Source organism: Nematostella vectensis, chromosome 8, assembly GCF_932526225.1.
Source record: "Nematostella vectensis chromosome 8, jaNemVect1.1, whole genome shotgun sequence".
Taxonomy (NCBI): domain Eukaryota; kingdom Metazoa; phylum Cnidaria; class Anthozoa; order Actiniaria; family Edwardsiidae; genus Nematostella; species Nematostella vectensis.
Genome location: NC_064041.1, coordinates 4704517 through 4727939, shown reverse-complemented (window position 1 = coordinate 4727939; position 23423 = coordinate 4704517). Strand labels below are relative to the sequence as shown.

At 38.3% G+C, this 23423-nt stretch overlaps 1 protein-coding gene and 1 long non-coding RNA gene across 3 annotated transcripts; both read right to left on the bottom strand.

Moving 5' to 3' along the window:
- Nucleotides 1–309: 309 nt before the first annotated feature.
- On the bottom strand, nt 310–22197 carry LOC5507212 (AP-3 complex subunit mu-1). Of its 2 annotated transcripts, XM_032375745.2 has the most exons (20): nt 22086–22197; nt 21891–21969; nt 20575–20680; nt 18828–18940; nt 17724–17845; nt 17091–17169; nt 15017–15064; nt 13682–13714; nt 11601–11634; nt 11371–11450; nt 10675–10745; nt 9858–9906; nt 9071–9127; nt 8536–8602; nt 7900–7946; nt 7778–7822; nt 5856–5906; nt 5123–5191; nt 2270–2284; nt 310–1182 (listed from the first exon to the last, which is right to left on the bottom strand). In XM_032375745.2, exons 1-20 carry the CDS (start codon nt 22118–22120, stop codon nt 1117–1119), a joined length of 1266 nt encoding a protein of 421 aa, XP_032231636.1. In that variant the 5' UTR covers nt 22121–22197; the 3' UTR covers nt 310–1116. The 2 variants fall into 2 exon arrangements, with proteins under 2 accessions (XP_032231636.1, XP_032231637.1); XM_032375746.2 differs by lacking the exon at nt 2270–2284.
- On the bottom strand, nt 6103–7771 carry LOC116614589. Its single transcript, XR_004294631.2, has 2 exons — nt 7379–7771; nt 6103–7328 (listed from the first exon to the last, which is right to left on the bottom strand). It is a non-coding gene; the product is annotated as an uncharacterized LOC116614589 (long non-coding RNA).
- Nucleotides 22198–23423: the final 1226 nt, after the last annotated feature.

Genomic DNA, 23423 nt, shown 5'->3' with positions numbered 1-23423 from the left:
TTTCACTGAATGCATTCACTGTATTTTGACCCTCAGTAACTCCAACGTAACGCGAACCGAGAATGATGTCCTAGTCCACCGGGTAAACACCTGCATTACAGACAGCATTCCATTGCAGGCTACATTTATGCCAGTTTTTTACTAAACAGTTATCATGCCTTTGTTTTCAGTTCTGGCTGATGGTTATGAATGTAACTATGGGAGGGGAGGGTTGCACGGACCAAAAAGTCCACTTTTAGAGTAGGGAGAAATGTAGCCCAGAATATTCACCCCCCCCCCCCTTCAGTACAGGCTTGTAGGACACAAAAGTAGAAATCAAATATATCTTATTTATTTCCCTACTCTGCACATTTCACACAAATTTCCATAGGAGATATAATAAGCCATATGAAGTGATAAGTGTATGCTCATAATAATATGGCAAGCAATAAACGCTCAGGATTGTAAAAAATCTAAACAAATCCAACAGTGATATTAAGTAGAATTATCTGGAAAATAGACTAAAGTCATGCTCACAAACAATGAGATTGGGTAGTGAAATAAGATGGGATGGAAATACGTTTTTTTTTTCAGTTATAGTCCATCAGAAAGAAATCACACTTTCACACCTTGAAATTTCAAAAATCTTTAAATGTAATTAAAAGCAACTAAGCACAGTAGAAAACAAATGATTGGTATATGGAAAGGTTGGTATAGATAGACTTCTATCCTTTTGGATTTGAAAAATATAGTTAACCTATTCGCTCCTGCACAGACCTAAGCTGCTCTACCCTTCAATGAGTGTAACTTGCTGTGTTAAAGATTCAAATCATCCTCTTTTACTCCTTTAGAACTTTGTTACATACAATATTGATAAAGATGCCTTTCCCCACTGAAAGCGTACGAAACATTGCAAATGTTGTCCATGCATATTCCACAATGCGATATTTCTTAAAGTACCCCAGAAATCTCAATCACGGCTATTGTTATTGATAAGTGTATATGTATAATAATGTTTTTTAAGAACAAATAAAAGGAGTTGTGTTCAAATACCTTGTGCTATTTTCTAGGGCTCCATTTATTCAGAAATTATAATATCTAATCTGAGATTAAAATATTTCTTCCTATGTTGTGAGATCAGGTCCTGACTTGGAATCTTCCCGCCTTGGTAATGTACTTGACTCCTTTGAATGGCTTGTATTTCTGAAATAACAACGAAACGAAAAAGTTAGTCTAGGAAAAAAAAAAACTAACAGAAAAAAGATTCAAGCAACAAGAAGCGTGCACAAATACTAAAAAGAGCCCGAAATAAGACACTTATCTAAATATCACAAGTCGAGGGTGTACGGATATCCGACCGTCTACTCAGTCAATGACTCTATGGAGTTTCAGTAAAATTTTAAGATTCATTTTAATTTTAAAACATAACTTTGAGCTCATCCCTCTTCAATCATAACATGTTTTCTTGACTAAAAACTGCAGAAACATACCTGTCTATTCTTATTGCTAAAAAATAAGACAAGGTAACTTCTGGTGGATTTTAGATAATAGATAGCAAATTAGAGACATTATTTTATCAATAAGTCTGTTCTTCTAACGTATTGAGTTAGGACAATGCATTTAAATTTAACTACAGTAATGGTATATTATGTGAAATATTGCATCTTACTTAGAAAGGTGATGCAGATTTTATATTTTCGGGTAGTATTATACAATTTTCAGGGGTTTAGGTTTTCGAGGTGACGATTGCCAAAAGGTTGTTATTTTGGTCGTAGTTCTGGTCTTAGTCACATGAATTCTTGTAGCCAAAAACTAGGTATTGAGATGAGCATTTTATAATTAAAATATTTGTAATTCTTTACAGAAATCGTACAGGTTTCATCCCCATATTAAAAAAAATTGAACCCCAAAATACCCATGAAATTATCTTCACCCCCCCCCCCCCAAAAAAAAGGGAAAGCTTTTTGCTTAAAAAAATAAAAATAAAAAACGGACGTTCCTCTTACCTCGCCCCCAAACTCGTCTGGATAATTCCAAATATGGCGTCCATTGGAAATTACCCAGAAGACCCTGGGGCGAGGTTGACTAACATATCCAAGTACCATCCCCCCCCATCCCCCACAAAAAAACGGAGCATAAAGATAACAAGTCTATGAGCTCCAATTATTTGTATGAATATGGCCACTTTTATATTACTTTTAGACTGAAAATTCTATACCAGTTTAAAAGCAATGGAGATTTTAAAAATGTTTAAAAAATCCTCAAAAACAGAGGTGGTTATACAACTAACTTTTCCAGAAGATGTCTGCCGTAAGCACCCACATTTGTTTGGAAGAAAACAAAAATAACAACATACAGTTAGTACAACCCACAAAGTTTAAAAAGAATAAAACATGCACTGACGCGGAAGGTTATTGTAAACATAGACCTTTTTAACGCATTGAACAAGGGCTCTAGGATAATTTCACTCCAAAGTGATGTCTAACTACCGCCTGTTAAATAAGTAACAGGACCCCAAGGGGTGAGTTTTTTTCCCACTACTGGGTGATCAAGTTACTCCTTCATAAGCCGGCGGTTGCATAGCGCATTTAAATTCGTTAAACCCTTTCACGCCTAAGTTCTTGACACTGCTACATGACCCCTATGCCTGAATTAACTGGACTACAAGAAAGCAATTATTAGTCACGGCATTAGTACAAAATCTTTCTTATATAATAAGCTATACATCTGGAGTATTTTGATGCATGAGAATAATACATACTGAGAGTTTGGGCCAAGTGAAGTTGGTTCTTTAGAAAAAATCAAATTTCGCGTCATTTAGGTCACTGCCAAATTTACACTTCTAACAATAAATGTTGTGTTTACCAGCAAAATGTACACATTTGGTAACCATAACTTTCAGTACTCAACTTAAATATCTGTCAAAGTATTTGGGATACATTTGTCCATTAGTCCTCTACAGGGGCAGGAGTGCCATGTCATTCTTTGAAGCAGACAGAGCGACAGAGCTCGCTGGAGTAGCACAAACAAGGCAAATGCAACCATATTTGAGGTGGGTCTATATTCAACACTAACAAGACATTAGACATCACTTTGGAGTAAACTATCCTAGAGCCCTTGCATCCTTTCACGCCCTATCACGCTTCAACTTTATTCAAATATTTAGATGTAAGGCAGGGAGTGTTAAAAGAAGAAGTACAACAAGAGTATATAAAGCGTATTAGTACCAGAATTAGTACCAAAATTACACTAAAGAAAATTACATCATATAAAACACAGATATTAAAATAACCATGACAAGACTGTTCATGTACTGAATAAAATAAAAGTGTTTAAAATTATTTGGAAATAATTCATTAGAACTTTGATCAGCCCACAACCAAAAACCGTGTACCAAGATAATTTCCACATGATTTTACATAGTTTCAGGGTATACACCTCTTTTGAATGCACTTAAGGATACTTGGATCATAACCCGCAGTGGTTCATGGGTAACATATAATTAGTTGGATCCTGGTCTCTGAAAGCCTTGTTAACGTTTACAGGTGCATTACCAACAATAATACCAAAGCTTTCTAAACCTTGTTTTGTTTTTTAGTTACGCTTATTTGCGTATCTATTTGAAACCCATGGAGCACTGCGGGTTACGACACATGGATTTCCCGAGTACAACCTTGTTTAAAAGAGGTGTAGAGCTTTGGAAACTCATGTCAGAAATGCTCATAGAGTTGACATTTGTAAGTAAAAAGATTTAGGTAAACAGTGACTTCTGATGGAATAAAGATTAATTTCAACAGCTTACATTTAGGACATTTCAAAGGAAAACGTTTCTAAAGAAATCAAGAATATTGCTAGACACACAGATTTCCTGGGACAAGCTTTTTGTCACCCATTGATGGAAATTGCTCGGTAGTCAGTTTGAATTTGTCTTAATGTTTTTACATATTTATTCGATGGAGTCAAACTCGAGTTAGAAGGTTAGAATAACGAAACACCAAAGGGAACAGTACAAAAGTGCCTTAAGCACAATTCAAGGAGATTGTCAATGAATCGCATTTTCAAAATGTTTTTAAAATAAAAGATAACGCTCAGCAAATATATATATATATATATTTCCCCTCTAACTGCCCAAATGCTTGTATCAGTGAAACGAAGATGGATCAGGGAAACAAACAAAAAAAAGACATTTTATGCTCCCGCTCAATGGGGAATCAGAGAAAACATCAATTTTCATCGGCTAATTCAAGCAAGTAACTAAGGTTTTTTCAATATTTTTCAATATCGTCAATACCAAATCAGACTTTATTAGTAAATTGTTATTTTGAAGATTCCATGCAAATAAAACGCTGTACTTTCAATGATAAAAAAAAAAACAAAAAAAAAACAAAGGAGTGGGTGATCGACATTCTTTAAGTTCAATTAGAGTCAAGGTAGAGTTCAAAAGGAGATCCCTTGTTACTGCACCATTAGAAATCTCTCACACATTCACCATTCTTTTAGTAACCTGAATCTTTTGCTGTTATGTGAGATGCTGTGTGTATTTATTGCTTTAACCGTGGGTCAACCAGGGGCGGGTCTATGGGTGGGCCGAGTGGGCCTGGACTCCCCCTATTTTCAGATATTTGGCTTAAAAACAACAAGAAATATAAGGAAACCCAATGAAGAACATTGAATACCCCCCTTTCTTGAAACCCTTGCTTCGCCCCCTCTTTTTGGAGCTCCTAGATCCGACCCTGTCCACCCAGAACGTACGCGATGCTTAGAAATGTGATATGGCGCTATCAAAACTGCTTTATCACCTTATTTCAGTCATCGTTTAATGTTTGCTTCGTTTGATAATTTTACTGCGATACCCACTCCAACCATAAACCCATAGAAATAACTCTCTCTTGCGTATGCAATTAAATGTGCTTGTACAAATCACTTTTTAATGTTTCATTGGCTTTGTTTTAGCTGCGATACCCACTCCAACTATAAATCCTTAGAAATAACTCGCTCTTGTGTATTCAATTAAAATATGTGCTTGTGCAAATCACTTTTTAATGTTTTATTTGCTTTATTTGAGCTGCGATACCGACTCCAACTGTAAGCCCATAGAAATAAGCCCCTCTTGTGTATGCAATTAAACGTGCATGTACAGTACCTCGCCATATAAGTCAAGTCTGCTGACTTTGATGCCAGAAGAAGCGAGCTGTGGGATCTTGAACTCAACCTGCAGGTGAAGGAAACAAGACAATACCGTGACACTCCTTTTAGGATTACAAATGAAAATTAATAATTTATTATCAATATCACAAATCAATATAAATCTACTCTTGGCACTAATAGCCGAATTTGTTGTTGCGCGACCGGCGAAAATTCAAATAATTTCTTGTCTGGAATAGCGCATAGTTAATCATACCACCGTGAGCAATCAATCCCCATGGTTTATGAAGCGGCAGTGACAACAAGAAAGCCATCGAATGGTTTAGACGGTCGATTGGCTACGCGCTATAACCAAACGAGACAAGGATTTTGGATTCGCCGAAGTCGCGCAACAACGAATATATAGGCAGGAGAAGAGTTGGATCTTTCAGATAAATAGATTATTGCAGTCTTGGGTCAAGCGGGAGGAAATTGATTGAAAATGCAGTATTTTTAGGTTTTGGTGCAGGCTTTACTTTTACTCAAACCTATTTTCTATTTTATTAACTGCCATGTCATTGATCAAACACCTCTTTCGAAATGCACTTATTTTGAATACAATGTATAAAGACATTCCTTTCATAATCCATTTCTAGAACACGAATAAGTGAATGTGATATCAATATATCCAGTAAAATGACTGTAAGTTAACATCTGCCATGAGCGAAAGTGAGTTCGATTCTGACACTTACAGATATTGTAGTGGATTCATCTGGTGGTGGAACGCCAGTTTGGAGGGACATCTAAACAACAATTAGAAAATTATCAACACGAGACTAACAATTACAGCACGTTAACGTTCCCAAGAAGTTAGAGAACTATTTTTACGTTAATTTGTAAATCCATATGAAATAAAGTTAATTAAATGCACTGTCTCAACATTTCGAGTGATTATCAGATTGGAAACTCCGTGCATATTTTCGCTGTTCATCATTATTCTGGTCACACTGTTATTTTAAATCACACAATGCTCTAAGCTTGGTTATTGTTATGAGTATCCCATCTTACAGAATCCAATTTCTTCAGTTATTCTGAAGTAAGTCTTTACATTCTTGGTATCTATAATTATTCTGAAGTCTTTACCTATCTTTGATATTCTTGGTATCTATATTTATTCTGAAGTAAGTCTTTACCTATCTTTGATATTCTTGGTATCTATATTTATTCTGAAGTAAGTCTTTACCTATCTTTAATATTTTTGGTATCTATATTTGTTCTGAAGTAAGTCTTTACCTATCTTTAATATTCTTGGTATCTATATTTATTCTGAAGTAAGTCTTTACCTATCTTTAATATTCTTGGTATCTATATTTGTTCTGAAGTAAGTCTTTACCTATCTTTGATATTCTTGGTATCTATATTTATTCTGAAGTAAGTCTTTACCTATCTTTGATATTCTTGGTATCTATATTTATTCTGAAGTAATTCTTTACCTATCTTTGATATTCTTGGTATCTATATTTATTTTGTCTTTACCTATCTTTAATATTTTTGGTATCTATATTTATTCTGAACCTATCTTTAATATTCTTGGTATCTTTATTTATTCTGAAGTAAGTCTTTACCTATCTTTGATATTCTTGGTATCTATATTTATTTTGAAGTAAGTCTATACCTATCTTTGATATTCTTGGTATCTATATTTATTTTGAAGTAAGTCTTTAACTATCTTTGATATTCTTGGTATCTATGTTTATTCTGAAGTAAGTCTTTACCTATCTTTGATATTCTTGGTATCTATATTTATTCTGAAGTAAGTCTTTACCTATCTTTGATATTCTTGGTATCTATATTTATTCCGAAGTAAGTCTTTACCTATCTTTGATATTCTTGGTATCTATATTTATTCTGAAGTAAGTCTTTACTTATCTTTGATATTCGTGGTATCTATATTTATTCTGAAGTAAGTCTTTACCTATCTTTGATATTCTTGGTATCTATATTTATTCTGAAGTAAGTCTTTACTTATCTTTGATATTCATGGTATCTATATTTATTCTGAAGTAAGTCTTTACCTATCTTTGATATTCTTGGTATCTATATTTATTTTGAAGTAAGTCTTTACCTATCTTTGATATTCTTGGTATCTATATTTATTTTGAAGTAAGTCTTTACCTATCTTTGATATTCTTGGTATCTATGTTTATTCTGAAGTAAGTCTTTACCTATCTTTGATATTCTTGGTATCTATGTTTATTCTGAAGTAAGTCTTTACCTATCTTTAATATTCTTGGTATCTATATTTATTGAGCAAGCAGTCCACTAGCCATCTAGCCGTCTCTCAAGTGGTTTAACTCGGAAATCTGTTCCCGCAGTTTCGGGAATCCTGTGGCTACCCTAGCTCCCGATTTTTTGCGCCACAGGGATCCTGAACCCCAAAAACGAACGTTTTTTCGAAAGCACATAGATTTGCAACGCTGATTGGCTTAGTGCGATTCTTATCTATCAAATAGCACCTTTCTCGCATTGTGATTGGCTAACTTTCTTAAAACTTATTGTGACTACGGTAGCGAGAATTGCCCTGAAAAACTTCTTGAGTGCGACAATTTAGTTTTTTTTGTTTGTTTTCTATGAAGCATGCAGAATACTTGCAGTAATTGACAATATAACTTACGCTTCCTTTAAGCGTGGGTAGTTTTTGTGGGATAATTTTTCCAACCTACAAAATGAGACAGCAATAAGGAGTTGAGAAATGGTTTATGTAGGTCGGTAAATAATGATACTTTTTTTACTCACCTCCCATTTGAGCTCCTTTCTGACAGGATCAAATGAATAGGTACCAACTAAAAAAAACATCAAGTATTTGTATATAACTTCCACCTAATATACTGGTGCGGAAGGCACAACAGAGCTAACAAATCATGTGTGTATTGTTAGTAAGCACTGTTACTGTGGGTGGTCACTACCAGGGAATCAATTGTGTCCCCAGTGTTATTTTAAGTCCCTTCTATTCAGATGAGTGTATAGTGCAGCTTGAAGAGATGCGCTCATCACAAAACAAAACAACAAAACAAAGCAAATGATTTATAGCATGAAGGGATTAGGGGTGGCTTGCTGGTAGAGCATAATTCAACCAGGAGCATCTCATCTCTTCCACAGGGTTCCACAAATATTGGAAAACAAGAATTTCCAACTTTAAAAAAAAAATACTCAAATGGGAGCTGTCTAGCACTACCCATAACAGCTTTTTTTGGAACAAGATTAAAGGTTTCAATATTAGAACTGTTTCTTTTTCAATTATTTAATACTTTGTATGACAGCATGGTTAAAATTGTGAAACTCTTGAGATGAGCATTTTGAAAACAATAGCAATGCATTGCGGGTGGTGTTAAGCTCTTTACCACTCTGCATGTCTGTAATTAGTCAACCTACCTGACGGTGTGAGATTTACATTCAGAACTTGTTTGGGAAATGGAACATTCACCACTACACTCTCAATCTGCATCAAATTAAAAGCAATTTACTGACAATGAATTGACAAGTAATAGGGGACTTGCGCTAAAAGATCATGTGACCTTTCATCATGTGACAAATTCAAGTAAAAATAACCACATATATGCTTGCGCCTGCCACACCAGAGAATGATAAAAAAATAAATTCTTTATAGGTAACTTGAACTTTTCTGAAAAAAAAACTCTGGCTTTTTTTGTAAGTGCCGAATGAGTTGCTTTTTATTGCTGATATTTTGCCACTAAAAGCCTACGCATGCACTAGTTTGCCATCCCAAAAATCATCAGATCTCTTGTCCCCTTTTGGCAGCTAATATTTGTCCAGAACATAAGGCTTACTTTTACTGCTTTAGATCTGGAGTATTAGAAGAGGTTGAAATGGCATAAACATACAGTATTTAAAATACTCCAAGATCAATTATTTTATTAATTCTCTTTATTGGTTGACCTCTACTTACAGTCTTTCCCATCGTCTGCTTTGGTCCAACTGTTAAATCAAATCTACCTGAGCCTCCCTGGCAAAACAACAAAAATAAGATGTTAAATAAAGGAGGAAATATTACCAGCAATGATACCTCAGATATATGTAAAAAGGGTGTTTTGAGTGGAAATATCCTGATTGATGATATAATCTTGTACAAAGGGTGTTTAAAGTGGAAATATCACCATTGATGATACCTCAGAGTACAATGTTGTACAAATGGTATTTTAAGTGGAAATATCCTAATTGAAGATATATGTAATGTTGTACAAAGGGTGTTTAAAGTGGAAATATCATCATTGATGATACCTCAGAGTACAATGTTGTAAAAATGGTATTTTAAGTGGAAATATCCCAATTGAAGATATATGTAATGTTGTACAAAGTGTGTTTAAATTGGAAATATCACCACTGATGATACCTCAGAGTACAATGTTGTACAAATGGTATTTTAAGTGGAAATATCCTAATTGAAGATATATGTAATGTTGTACAAAGGGTATTTAAAGTGGAAATATCATCATTGATGATACCTCAGAGTACAATGTTGTTCAAATGGTATTTTAAATGGAAATATCCCAATTGAAGATATATGTAATGTTGTAACAAAGGGTGTTTAAAGTGGAGATATCACCATTGATGATACCTCAGAGTACGATGTTGTACAAATGGTGTTTAAAGTGGAGATATCCTCATCAACGATTACTCAGAGTTAAATGTTCTACTAAAGGTATTTAAAGTGGAAAGAGCAACATAAACAATACCTCAGAGTAGGAGATTTGGTGCTTTACATAGACTGGAATAGCCACTGTGCTGTAGAAGGTAAATAGTATTTAATGTCATAACCATGCTGTGCCGAGTATAATTTTATATTTGTATCAACACAAATACATCTAAGCTTGACACTGATTCAGACATTACACTAAATGCAGGGACGGATCCAGGATTTCTAAATGGGGGGTTAATGATTGCTGGATAGACGTCTCATAACTGATCCAGTGGTTCTTGGTAGGTCACTACATAGATCTTACAGTACTTCATGCTGAATTGGATTTGACGCGTCAGCAAAGTCAAGCAGGCAAAGGAAAATGGACAGTACCTCCCGTCCCTCAGACATTTATTTTCTTCAAACAAAGAGACTTCAATTTTTTTTACTCAAAAAGGGAGGTGGATATCCACCCAATCCACCCCCCTGTATCCGCCCCTGAAATGAGGTAAGCTCAATGGGTTGCAAGCAGTTAAAGTTGTCTTGGAGTTTATGTTCCACAAATCAAACCAAATATGGAATTTGATTTATAAAAACAAAAGGTTAACATTGAAAAGGTTCTGTGCTTTGGAAGTACATCACAACTGGCACAACCATGTCCAGTGCTGTGCTGAGCTTAGTTCTAGCATGGCAAAGCTTCATTGATTCAGACGCCAAATTGTTCATGTGCCCAATCTTAATAATAAGGCAGAAGCATGACATATAAATCTATTTGTACCCAGTTTTTTAAATCTATTTTTGTACACAGTTTTATTCAGAGGTATAGCAGGGGATTAAAATGTTGTGCACATAGATAAAAGCTCATACTGCCTTACCCAGTTGTGATATGATATGACAGAAGTCTGAAGTTTCCATCAGGTGGTACAAAAGAAAGAAGCCTTTCAGCCTGGAAAAAAAAAACTATGAACAGTCTGCATGCTAACATTCCCTCTTATTTATGACAAGTACAATAATACATCAAAATATACCATGTCTGCTAACATATCCTTTTATGACAGGCAAAATAACACAACAAAACATACCACGTATACTGACATTTCACCCAAATTTTTGTAAAAGAAAAGTTCAACAAAATCTAGAGCTCTCATTTTGGTGTCTTTAAAAGTTGCATCTCGAATGAACAAATTTTCCCTGTTAGCTGACACCTAACATGTACTCCTTTGCATTTCTCCACCTTTAAATAAATGTTTTTTTCAACAGTGGCGCAAACATTATTGATTTAATTTCGAAATATCCTAGAGCTTTAGTGTACCCTAGAAAATTGTACAAACGTATAAAAATAATGTTGGTATCAGATTTCTGAAAGGATGTTTTTTGATGAAAAAAGAAAAAAAAAACTCAAACAGAAAACATGCAAAGAAAATAGGAAAAACAAACAATACAGAAGGCAGCTACTGTAACCATTACAACGTTACCTTGAAATCTTTTGACTTCTGTTTTGCCTGTCTTTCCTATACCTCTAAATACTATGTATTAATAACATGTTTAGACCATTGCCTGGGCTGTCATACCTCCCATCTCTTAAATCGCACACATGGATGGAAACTTGGGTCATCAAGAAGCCTTGGGTTGATAAACGACATGGTAAGGTCTGCAAAAGAAATCAGTATTGTTTACTTGAATAAGTTACTTGGAGCTGGGCAGGTTGGGGACAGCAAATATCTTCAAGTCCGTCTTTGACAGCTATGAGAGAGGGCTATATGTATAAAGGGCACCATTTAATATTGAATATTGTACAAACCTGGCATTCCTGACAATTTACAACAGCTATCAATCTAGAGGGGAAACAATGGCAAAGTGAGCTAATGAGAAATCATTTCTATCACATTAGCGATTAGGGGGTCCAAGCGGGCCAAGCGGGAGATAAGGGTTTGGGTGGGGCACAACAGAGGGAGGGGTCTGCTTGGGGCACATAAGTGGGAGGGGTCTGGGTGGGGCACATCAGAGGGAGGGGTCTGGGTGGGGCACATCAGAGGGGGGGTCTGGGTGGGGCACATCAGAGGGAGGGGTCTGCTTGGGGCACATCAGAGGGAGGGGTCTGCTTGGGGCACATAAGTGGGAGGGGTCTGGGTGGGGCACATCAGAGGGAGGGGTCTGGGTGGGGCACATCAGTGGGAGGGGTCTGGATGGGGCACATCAGAGGGAGGGGTCTGCTTGGGGCACATCAGAGGGAGGGGTCTGGGTGGGGCACATCAGTGGGAGGGGTCTGGGTGGGGCACATCAGTGGGAGGGGTCTGCTTGGGGCACATCAGAGGGAGGGGTCTGCTTGGGGCACATAAGTGGGAGGGGTCTGCGTGGGGCACATCAGTGGGAGGGGTCTGCTTGGGGCACATCAGAGGGAGGGGTCTGCTTGGGGCACATCAGAGGGAGGGGTCTGCTTGGGGCACATCAGAGGGAGGGGTCTGGGTGGGGCACATCAGTGGGAGGGGTCTGGGTGGGGCACATCAGTGGGAGGGGTCTGCTTGGGGCACATCAGAGGGAGGGGTCTGCTTGAGGCACATAAGTGGGAGGGGTCTGCGTGGGGCACATCAGTGGGAGGGGTCTGCTTGGGGCACATCAGAGGGAGGGGTCTGGGTGGGGCACATCAGTGGGAGGGGTCTGGGTGGGGCACATCAGTGGGAGGGGTCTGCTTGGGGCACATCAGAGGGAGGGGTCTGCTTGGGGCACATAAGTGGGAGGGGTCTGCGTGGGGCACATCAGTGGGAGGGGTCTGGGTGGGGCACATCAGTGGGAGGGGTCTGGGTGGGGCACATCAGTGGGAGGGGTCTGGGTGGGGCACATCAGTGGGAGGGGTCTGGGTGGGGCACATCAGTGGGAGGGGTCTGCGTGGGGCACATCAGAGGGAGGGGTCTGGGTGGGGCACATCAGTGGGAGGGGTCTGTGTGGGGCACATCAGTGGGAGGGGTCTGGGTGCGGCACATCAGACAGAGGGGTCTGGGTGGGGCACATCAGAGGGAGGGGTCTGGATGGGGCACATCAGTGGGAGGGGTCTGGGTGGGGCACATCAGTGGGAGGGGTCTGGGTGGGGCACATCAGAGGGAGGGGTCTGGGTGGGGCACATCAGTGGGAGGGGTCTGGGTGGGGCACATCAGACAGAGGGGTCTGGGTGGGGCACATCAGACAGAGGGGTCTGGGTGGGGCACATCAGTGGGAGGGGTCTGGGTGGGGCACATCAGAGGGAGGGGTCTGGGTGGGGCACATCAGATGGAGGGGTCTGGGTGCGGCACATCAGACAGAGGGGTCTGTGTGGGGCACATCAGTGGGAGGGGTCTGCGTGGGGCACATCAGTGGGAGGGGTCTGCGTGGGGCACATCAGTGGGAGGGGTCTGGGTGGGGCACATCAGTGGGAGGGGTCTGGGTGGGGCACATCAGTGGGAGGGGTCTGGGTGGGGCACATCAGTGGGAGGGGTCTGGGTGGGGCACATCAGTGGGAGGGGTCTGGGTGGGGCACATCAGTGGGAGGGGTCTGGGTGGGGCACATCAGAGGGAGGGGTCTGGGTGGGGCACATCAGACAGAGGGGTCTGGGTGGGGCACATCAGAGGGAAGGGTCTGCGTGGGGCACATCAGTGGGAGGGGTCTGCGTGGGGCACATCAGAGGGAGGGGTCTGGGTGGGGCACATCAGAGGGAGGGGTCTGGGTGGGGCACATCAGATGGAGGGGTCTGGGTGGGGCACATCAGACAGAGGGGTCTGGGTGGGGCACATCAGTGGGAGGGGTCTGGGTGGGGCACATCAGACAGAGGGGTCTGGGTGGGGCACATCAGACAGAGGGGTCTGGGTGGGGCACATCCGTGGGAGGGGTCTAAAGATCACTGTACTTACCACACCATGTATTTCTGTGAAGACTACTGAGCCCTGAGACAAAAATTAAGTTCACTCCAGGTCAGGTGAGATTATATATAAAAATCCTCATAAAGTACACAGGGCTTCTGGAATTACGCGCTTGTGCGGAAGCGCATAATTTTGCTTTTTCCGCGTAATCCACAAATTTCCGAGTAATCCCGCGTAATTTGGCTAAATTTTGAAAAAAAAAAACATTTAATTGCACAGCTGATGTGTTCTTTTAGGGTTGTTATCTCTATTTCTCGTGAAAAAAGAGAGATATTCTTCGTAAGAGTGCGATATTTCGAACTGAATTTCCGAAAAAACAAATAAAATGGCTAGGCGTTCTATGCTAAACCACGAAGGCCTAGGACCAATAATAAAATACTTTTTTTAATTGGCTGGTGGTTAGGAGCCAATGAAAACTCGTCTAAGATATTTTCACGCAAAAAACTAACCTTTTGAAGTTATTTCGTGCTTTCCTTCGGTACAAAATGTTGTTTGGGCATAACAGTTGATATTCCGTGTAATTTAGCGCGTAATTCAGTAAAGAATCCCGCAAAATTTTGATTTTTAAAGAAAAATGTATTGCAAAATCCAGCGTAATTTAGCGCGTAATGATTGATTTTCCACGTAATTTAGCGCGTAGTTTAGCCAAGAATCCTGTGTAATTTTGAGTTTTTCCCCGCATAATTCCAGAAGCCCTGAGTACAGTATGATATGCTTGTTTTTACATTGCATGAAGTACAACAGTCATCAGAGAGAAATCACTTAAATTTTAAGAGCCTGTTGGCCTAAAATTTTTCAATTATACTCTCTTTATACGCATAAATAAAAACCTTATTTAAGTGTTAGGAAATTGAGAAAAGCTTTGAAAATAAATAACAAATGCTTATCCAGATATCAAGAGAGTACAGTTAGTTTAGCAGTGTTAAGCAAGAAACATGTTTGCAAAAAGGGAGATGGCAAATTCAGTTCAAATCAAATTAAATTATGTATAGTAAGTGCAACTATTGTTGATATAGAGAAAAGAAATAAGATAATTCAGCTATTAAACAGTATCTTTCATTAGATTTTCTTTTTCTAAAATAAGAATCCATTTCTTAACAAAACTTCAAGAAACTAAAAGAGCATATTAAAATATTTTTCCAGTACAATACATCAGTAAATCGTTATTAAACTGTTTCTTCTGTGGACTATGAATGTGGTGATCAAGATTCACTGTTCCCCACCCTATAAAGGTTAGAATTTAGTATTTAATACATTTATCATTTAGCAATGGATGAGTTATCCATTCCTTTTTATGTGGAAGATGCAGTATTGTAACAAACTTACATGTCTATCGATGATACAATCAATTTCTTCAATGACATCAAAATAAATCTGAAATCAAAAACATAGATAATAGATAAAGAATCCAGTCTAGTAGTGCTGTAAAGACCCTGTCACACGTACGTTTCTTTTTTTGTGACCTGTCTCGCAAAAAAACTGTTGCAGGTCACAGAAGCATTTTTTTGCATGTGACACCCCCTTTGCAACTTGTTTTGCATTTCTCAAAGCAACAAATTGTTTCAAGTCGCAGGAAAAACTTCACGTGTGACAGCGTGCGTGCGACCTGCAACAATTTTTTTTGCGAGACAAGTTGCAGCCGAAAAGTCTACGTGTGACAGGGCCTTAAGTCACTGATTGTAGTATTTAAGTTAAGTTATTTGCTAAATCTTTCTACGAGCGTGCTTCTGTATACTATCAGAACCACCTGTGTTTTTGTTTTTTTTGCCCCCTAGCATTAAAGGTACTACTTGGGTAAATTTATCTCCAAAAATGTTTGTTTTTCATGTTGCTGTCTTTCTGTTAATGGCCCCCAACTTCAAAGTTCAGAGGAAGAGCAGGTCGATGACATCATACTACTGCTCAGCAAATAAAAAACACTAGCCTGACAGATGAAAGGCTTATATAGTAGTATAGAATGTACATTCTGCCTAATCTGCAACAATTAGTAGTGAGAGGTACCATACTTTCAGCCACAGAAAAATTGGTCTCTTTGGAACTAAAATGTATGTGTCAATAGCAGTAAAGGGAGAAAGCATAATAATGCATTATTTGTGTATTTGACTCCATACCTCATTATTTGTGTATTTGACTCCCTACCTGATTATTTGTGTATTTGACTCCCTACCTCATTATTTGTGTATTTGTCTCCCTACCTCATTATTTGTGTATTTGACTCCATACCTCATTATTTGTGTATTTGACTCCCTACCTCATTATTTGTGTATTTGACTCCCTACCTCATTATTTGTGTATTTGACTCCCTACCTCATTATTTGTGTATTGACTCCCTACCTCATTATTTGTGTATTTGACTCCCTACCTCATTATTTGTGTATTTGACTCCCTACCTCATTATTTGTGTATTTGACTCCCTACCTCATTATTTGTGTATTTGTCTCCCTACCTGATTATTTTTGTATTTGACTCCCTTCCTGATTATTTGTGTATTTGTCTCCCTACCTCATTATTTGTGTATTTTACTCCCTACCACATTTTTTGTGTATTCGTCTCCCTTTCTGATTATTTGTGTATTTGTCTCCCTACCTCATTATTTGTGTATTTGACTCCCTACCTCATTATTTGTGTATTTGACTCCCTACCTCATTATTTGTGTATTTGACTCCCTACCACATTATTTGTGTATTCGACTCCCTACCACATTATTTGTGTATTTGTCTCCCTACCTCATTATTTGTGTATTTGACTCCCTACCTCATTATTTTTGTATTTGTCTCCCTACCTGATTATTTGTGTATTTGACTCCCTACCTCATTATTTGTGTATTTGACTCCCTACCACATTATTTTTTGTATTTGACTCCCTACCTCATTATTTGTGTATTTGACTCCCTACCTCATTATTTGTGTATTTGACTCCCTACCTGATTATTTGTGTATTTGTCTCCCTACCTGATTATTTGTGTATTTGACCCCCTACCTCATTATTTTTGTATTTGACTCCCTACCTCATTATTTGTGTTTTTGACTCCCTACCACATTATTTGTGTATTCGACTCCCTACCACATTATTTGTGTATTCGACTCCCTACCACATTATTTGTGTTTTTGACTCCCTACCACATTATTTGTGTATTCGACTCCCTACCACATTATTTGTGTATTCGACTCCCTACCACATTATTTGTGTATTTGTCTCCCTACCTCATTATTTGTGTATTTGACTCCCTACCTCATTATTTTTGTATTTGTCTCCCTACCTGATTATTTGTGTATTTGACTCCCTACCTCATTATTTGTGTATTTGACTCCCTACCACATTATTTTTTGTATTTGACTCCCTACCTCATTATTTGTGTATTTGACTCCCTACCTCATTATGTGTGTGTTTGTCTCCCTACCTCATTATTTGTGTATTTAACTCCTGTCCTCCTCCATGGAACATTTGAAAGCTGTCCAGTAGGGAGATGTGTACTCACACTACATACAAAACATATCAATGAGCAATATACAAATGTATAGCAGCTAGACATGGAGTCACAAACCATTAATGACATTAATTGGTCAGGACACATAAAATTCACTCAGATGTGAGATATGGGGACAGCATTCCCTAAGAGGCAAAGAGACATGATGTATTCCTTTAAAAATTCCATAGGATTCTAATACGGTAAGTAACCAATTTTAAATAGCCACCCACCTCAACCTCGAATTTTGGAATAAGGGTCCCCTTCTTGATTAATGGGACTTTAAAACATAGCAAAACAACAGTTTCTGACAGCTTAGGAAGGTATCTTTAGCCTGAGACACCCCTTGCTAGGCATCTAAAATTAAGGTGCCGCCCACTCATGACACCCAACCAATGGACAGTGCTAATCATTGCATAAAACCCCTATGAGATTTATAAAATATCTACCCAAACCCCTAGGAGTTTAGATGAGTGGAGGGGATATTACTCCATCCATGTATGCTATTTGTCACTGAGTAGATGGAGCCAAAAGTCATGGGGTACACATGAAGCATAAATGTCTCACTGGGAAGATCCCGTGACTGTGTTCACCACTTGTCGTACTATGCTCGGTGGGCGGATCAGCTCCTTCAGGACGTTAGGCTCAGTAGCTAGCGGGAAACCATTATCAAGCATCTCCTCTAGCAACTGTAAAATATAAACAAAATCTTAAACACGAATAAGCACTATAAAAGGGATAGCCCGGCCCCCTTTTATTGCAAGCTCTACAGAGGTCAGTGCCAACCTCTGTAACTGCCAGAGGAAAACATAGCAAAAAGTACTGCATAACATCCTTAATTATGATGACTTTAAAGTACTGAAGAATGTTAAAGAACTATTAGGCATATTTGGGGAAGTGTTTGAAAACCATTTTCTAAAACAACAGGGCCAAAATTAGTCAATGAGAAATCAAACACAGAGTGCGCTCGGTTGAATTGAAAAACAAATTTCAAAAACAGAGCTTGCGCTCATTTAAAAAATGGCATCATTGAGGCATGTGCACAGACAAACTACAAATTTGCAAAATCCATAACTTCAAAACCTTTCTAATCCTCCCTTGTTTTTCGTTTTATTAGAACAAAAGGCTAATAAATAGACTTTGTTTACTTCAATGGTGTGTTTTCGGCCAATTTTGAACTCTCATAACGCTTTCTGGCTTTTCTCTTTGGACCTCTGCATTCAGTGAAGTCAAATAAAAAATGACATCTTGCCTAAGGCAAGTCCCTTTTATAGCGCATGCTTATGTCTAAAGCAGCTATTGCACTAGTTGACTTCAGGTGGGCCAACGAAACCTCAACCGGCAAGAGACAAAAAGAATATTTTGTATTAGAATCTGTGCTATTAAACAGAACATCCACTCTAAATCATCAGTCCCATCCTCAAAGAAACTTCCAGCATGAACCACAAGTAGAATATGCAGTTGAGTAGAATCATCTGATTTATAAAACAGCTGCTTTTGGAGAATGAAAGACTGCAGTATATGGTACCCTTTGGCAGATATAGCATGATTGATTTACTAAACAATATTTTGCAGAATCCCTATCTGACAATTTGCTGTCCTTATGTATATGAAGGCAGTGCAGTGATTTAAATGATAACAGTATAAGAAAATGGACAGAATTTACGGTACCTCATACACAACAACAATATGCTCTTTGATAGATGTTTCTGTGCATTCATTGAAATAGTCTTGGAAGATATCCACAGCTCTATGAAGGAACTCTATCACGAATAGCGGAGGAACTGAGACAGAGAAAAAACAGATTACAGGTCAAATCCATGAATATACACAAATAGGGAAAGGCTAGATTTGCAGATCAAGGAAAAAAAAAATAACAGAACACTGTTTTTAAACAGGGTTCAACTTATACTCTTTCTCAGTCACACGCACAGATCAGATAAAAAAACTTTGTTTTACAATCATTTTTGGTTGACGCCAATTAACCGTTTCTATAGAAACCTGACAACACTACTTCCCAGTAAAGTGAAGTGTTGGCTTTCAACGGAATCACCACCGAACACTATCCCTTGCACCGGGAAGTCCAGAATTCTGGTACAAACATGTTTGCAAGTAGGCTAAAAGAATTCGGCGAAGCGGGAGAAGATTCCTAAGATCACGAAGACGTGTACATTGAGATTTGGGGTGACAAAAAATGTAATAACACTTATATGTAAATAACTTCTGCTCAATACAATGCAATACAATAATCTTTATTTACCTAGGGTAGCATATTAACCTCAGTATTGGAATAGAAAATATTTGTTAGGTCAATGCTCGATCCAATGTTTGAAGCTCGTCAACAAAACCTTGCCAAGATAGAGCTCTCGGTGCTGCTCAATAAGATATCTTAAAAGGAGTGTACCTTAAAAGGATTGGCTGAATGAATAAAAATAGCTCTGGTGGTTATGGAATTATGAGCCAAAGATTTATAGTAATTTGTAGATTTATAGTGTTTTGCAGTTTATCTTAGTAAATAAATGTCTCACCCACGCTAAAAAAATTTCCGTTATGTCTCCGATAGAGGTCCCTCTCTGATAGAGGTTCTCCACTGAAACAAATTTGATAACCATTTTGCCATGCTAAAAATAAAATGGTCACTTTAGAGTAAGAGTTTGGTTAACTTATCTCTGTATTCTCCATGAAAACGGCTTGATTGACCTCCGCCAAAAACAATTTTTTTTCTAACTGAGCCTGTGACTTAGAACGAGTATAAAACATTTTTTGTAAAAATAAGAACCCCACTTCAAACGGAAATAACAAATATAAGTAGAAAGGAATCAGTAGAACTGGATTTTTAAGTATTTTTCACAACTGCACACCCAGTAACACTTGTTATTACTGTTACTTCTGGTAAGTGGGTAAGTGAAAAATCAAACCATCATTTGTTGTTCTTAACAGATATTGTGGTGGTGGTTACACACAGTTACAGTTACAGTGTTGCCAAGTTGGCCACCCAAGTTTGCAACCAAAGTTCCCAACTTCGATTTTAAGGTTGGACCCTTCAAAATGAGTTAGAAAAATAGAGATTCAAGATCGATGATGTAATAGAAATTAGACTATGAACACTGTAAATTTTGTTATATTTTTGGTCGCTTTACACATGCACTGCTTCCAAACAATCAAATAGAACAAAAATGTTTATTCATTATTAAGTATAGTCTCGCGAACATGTGTTGGCATGTTTAGCCCTCTTCATAAAAGGATCTCTCTCCATTTCGAAAGGCCCAACCTTAGAATTGAAGTTGGGAACTTAGGTTGAGAACTTGGGTTGCCACCTTGACAACACTAGTTCCCAACAACCCAACCAAGTTCCCAACTACCCGCGAAAAAGTATTGTGAAATTAACTGTAAACAAAAGATTTGGCTTGGAACACACCTTCAGATTGCACGACACCAACAAAGAACAAGTGATTTCTATAAATGCTAATGAGGTAGTAGTGGGGTGTCGATATGACGGGAGGGACATCTTCAGGTGACGACGCCTGAAATACAAATGATATCTTGAAAAAACTGGTTTGGGATAAGTTGGTCAAGAGCATTATACAGAACAGGGTATTAGAAAAGAGCTTGGCACAATTACCCAAGAAATGACTAGAAATGGGGCAAAACCAGTATCCCTCTAAAGCTACGTTTCCATTGGCATGAAGTGCACAGTATTCTACTCAGGGATACTCTGTCTGTGTCATATCCAATATGACATAAGAGTGTTTAGCCACCTAATAGGGGTCTTGCGCTAAGAGATCACATGACCTTTCTGGGTGGCAAATTCAAAACAAAAAAATAAAAATAAAAATCAGAAATGATTGCACCCGTTAAACCTGAGAACAACGAAAAAACAAAATCTTTAAATGAAACAAAAACCCTTTCTAAAAAAAAATCTGCCTTTATTGTAAGGGCTGAATAAGTTACTTTTTTTGCCGTTTATGCCACTAAAAGCCTGAGCGTGTGCTAGTTTGCCCACCAAACAGTAACGTGATCTCTTAGTGCAAGTCCCCTATTGTTACTTTATCTATAGTAATTATGATTGTATGGGTTTCCAGACGTTTCAACCATTTACCAGAGTTGCAATCAAGCATTTGTCTTGGTTCTAAACTAAACTAAACTAAACTGAACTATGTTGGTTTCTTGCTATCAAACTTTCTCAGCAAACACACCCCCATGATAAAGAAACCCTTTTATCTAGCTTAAATTTGCCATCAAGATCGAGGTGAGTTTTTAATGCAACCTCTGGAAACAAGACGAACTGGTTTTGCTATAGTCTATAGATGAACTAGTCAATGGACAAAACTGGTCTTTGGTTGGAACGTCTAGTATTCACTGTATGGATGTCCATTATGTACTGCATATTGTTTTCTCTTTCTCTACTAGAGGAAAAAAGTTGGTTAAATATTCTTTTTATTCCAATTGGATTGTAATAACTGTTTGGATTTGATTACATTAGATTTAATATTTGATTTTGAAAATATTGACAGTAGATACAGAAATGACAGGACAGAAATGAAATATCCCTGAAAATATTCTTTACTAAAAATATTTTACCCATCGCTGAATAGAATTTTATTAAGTAAAATCAAAATGATCACATCATATGACTGTTTAAAATCAATTGTTGGTTCCTTTATTATTCTTACTAAAACATTATCATTTAGTAACTTACTTAATTTTTATACAACTAGCCTGTTGATCGCCTACCTTGCTTTGTGCCTCGAAGAAATGATCACAAATAGATCTATTAATAACACTCTTCCAGTGCTTTTCCACAAAGATGTCCCTGAGGTAAAAATCATTAGTACAAAATGCCGAAGAATAGGACATATTTTAATGTCATAAAACGAGAATTCAACCAAGGAATAAAATGATAAAATTGTATATTTGTTGTATACATACCCTGTGTTGTTTATAATAAAGAGGCTGTTTATCATAATGGAAACAACATAAAAAATCAGAGAAAATCCTAACTTCTTCCCGTCCGACACAAGATGGCAGTAGTGATGCTGCGCATGCGCGTAGAATAGCTAGAAAGAAAGCACAGGGTGACCAGCCATGACTTGCTTCTCTCCTCTAATGCTAGATTCCTCTCACGCGAGCAAGCGTGAATTCCTGTGGAAATAAACACAAGTGTTCTTCAGGCCTTTTTTAAAAAAGGGCTGCCATGAAGACGAGTTGGACTCTATTCTGTTTCTGTGTAACAGCCACACCCCAAACGTAACCAGACCACAGCCATTCGTCGTTCGCGCTGAGACAACCTTCTTTGAAATTGGTGTATACGATATATCCCCAGGCCAATATTTGCAAACCTAGGGAGGCAACGTTCTTTGCAAAGCTACAGTGGCGGATCCAGGCAGTGTAAAAGGGGGTCCCCCATTCTGACCGAAATTAATATATATGGGAGCTAAATTCACAAATTTACCCCTCCTTTTTGGTCGGTTGACCCCCCCCCCCCCCCCCCCCCCCCCGCCTCAAAATTCTGATTTGCCCCCTTGCGCTGTCTGCTTAGTAGCCGCTCTTAGAGGTATCGGGGTTTCCATTGCACATCAAACAACTCTTTTGCATTTATTCTAAAACAATAAATAATAAAACACGCAGCCACGCAACACGAACGCTTGGACAGCTCTAAATTAAGCCCTGTGCAAACTGCGCCAGCACCGGCCAGCATTGCTGGCGAATTCTTGCTCGGCTGACCGCAAGACAAAGGAAATGCCAGAAAGTACATTTCCCAGTTTGACATTTCCTTTGTCTTATAGTCAGTCAATGCCAGCAATGCTGGCAGGTGCTTACCAGGTTTGAACGGGGCTTTAGTGTCACGATTTCTAAGTTGTCAGAAAACCACAGCAGTTTCTATTGTAGGAAAATAACAAGTTGCCGCATCATACACAGGAAGCAAACCCAGCCAACTGATTTGACACTTAAAGAAGCATAATGCCTTGAAACTTAAAATAGGCCAAAATTACAAAACATGGAAAGTGCGCACTATCGAGCTAACTAATCTTTTCCATCCAACGCCACCAAAAACGTCTCTCGTTCCCAGGGCCCACTCCATTCCAGGTTATTATCGGGTCGGCGGGAAATGGCAACGACGATGCCAATATGGGGCATTTAATTATGGTAGTGGCTATATGCCCTATTTAAAACGATAACTTTAAACAGCGAACGTGAATTTCTTGAGTTTTTATTGTGAATTTATTACAATGTTGACTCTCTTTGTTATAATTTATATATGTGTCG